The following is a 1,114-nucleotide window of genomic DNA, read 5'->3' on the forward strand; positions in this document are numbered from 1 at the left end:
CCAAATCGAATGTTCGCAGCGTTCGGCTCAGGAAAAGCTGAGAGGGCGACGATCCCGTGGCCATATGAGGTGTGATCCGATAATGGCGGAGAAACTTATTCAGGTTCTCTTGCAGAGTGCTTCGCGAGGTTCTCATAGCGCGAAGGGCGTTCACTGTCTCCACACTCTGCTCGGCTTGCCCGTTGGTGGAAGGGTGATATGGCGCCGTTAATTTATGGTACTTGACGCCACTCACTCGAAGGACTGAAAGTCGTCGTGAATTGTGTCCCATTGTCTGAGACCACAATTGAAGGAATATCGTAGGACGTGAATAGCTCATCGAGTATGGCGATTGTCGCTGACGCAGTCATCGAACTGGTCACCTTGACTTCCAACCATTTGCTGAATGCATCAGAGATGATCAGTAGCATCATTCCCGCCACGGGACCTGCGTAATCAATGTGGATGCGTTCCCAGGGACCTCTAGGGTAGCCCCAATGATGTTGGCGAAATTTTGGGGGAGCGTGTGCATGTCTAGTGCATTCTTCACACGCTTTCGCTGTACGTTCAATCTCTGCATCAATGTCTGGCCAGTAGACAAATGAGCGTGCCATGCTCTTTATCTTAACAATACCAAGATGTGCGGTGTGAAGATCTCTAAGTATTGCTTCTCGCAGTGACAATGGTATTACCACACGGTGCTCGAATATCAAGCAATCAGAAGCCAATTTGTAGGTTGACTCTGGGGATCGGTAACCGGTGCGTTCGAGACTCTGCGCTGCTTCCAATAACTTGACGATTTTCCCCAGTTCGGGATCTTTCCTGGTTTCCTGTGCAATTCGTTTTGCATCCATCGGCAATTGTTCAATTTGGTTCATGATAAAGCAATCGAATCTATCTCTTTCAACCTTTTTTTCCTTTTGTAACGAAGCAAATTGGATAGCATTTATGGTATCGTCGACGGTAATGGAACTCTTGAGCAATAATCGGCGTTTGTATTCTCTTTTATGGGTTTGAAAATCACGTTAAAATCAAAGTGTGCGAGGTAGTCCGCGTAGTTAGCCATCCTGCTGATACACAGAATCGGCAGAGACTTTTCTGGATGAAGAATTTGAGTTAATGGCTTATGATCCGT

The 1,114-nt window shown here is 46.9% G+C and overlaps 1 protein-coding gene across 1 annotated transcript; it reads right to left on the minus strand.

The window, feature by feature from the left end:
* Positions 1-212: 212 nt before the first annotated feature.
* On the minus strand, positions 213-857 carry LOC108773432 (uncharacterized protein K02A2.6-like). Its single transcript, XM_018539241.1, has one exon. It carries the CDS (start codon positions 855-857, stop codon positions 213-215), a length of 645 nt encoding a protein of 214 aa, XP_018394743.1.
* Between the last annotated feature and the right edge of the window lie 257 nt (positions 858-1,114).

Source organism: Cyphomyrmex costatus, unplaced genomic scaffold, assembly GCF_001594065.2.
Source record: "Cyphomyrmex costatus isolate MS0001 unplaced genomic scaffold, Ccosl1.0 scaffold208, whole genome shotgun sequence".
NCBI classification, from domain to species: Eukaryota; Metazoa; Arthropoda; class Insecta; order Hymenoptera; family Formicidae; genus Cyphomyrmex; species Cyphomyrmex costatus.

Bases quoted from the DNA above. Each gene is read 5' to 3' on its own strand.
- LOC108773432 (XM_018539241.1), bottom strand. From the start codon at position 857: ATGAACCAAATTGAACAATTGCCGATGGATGCAAAACGAATTGCACAG.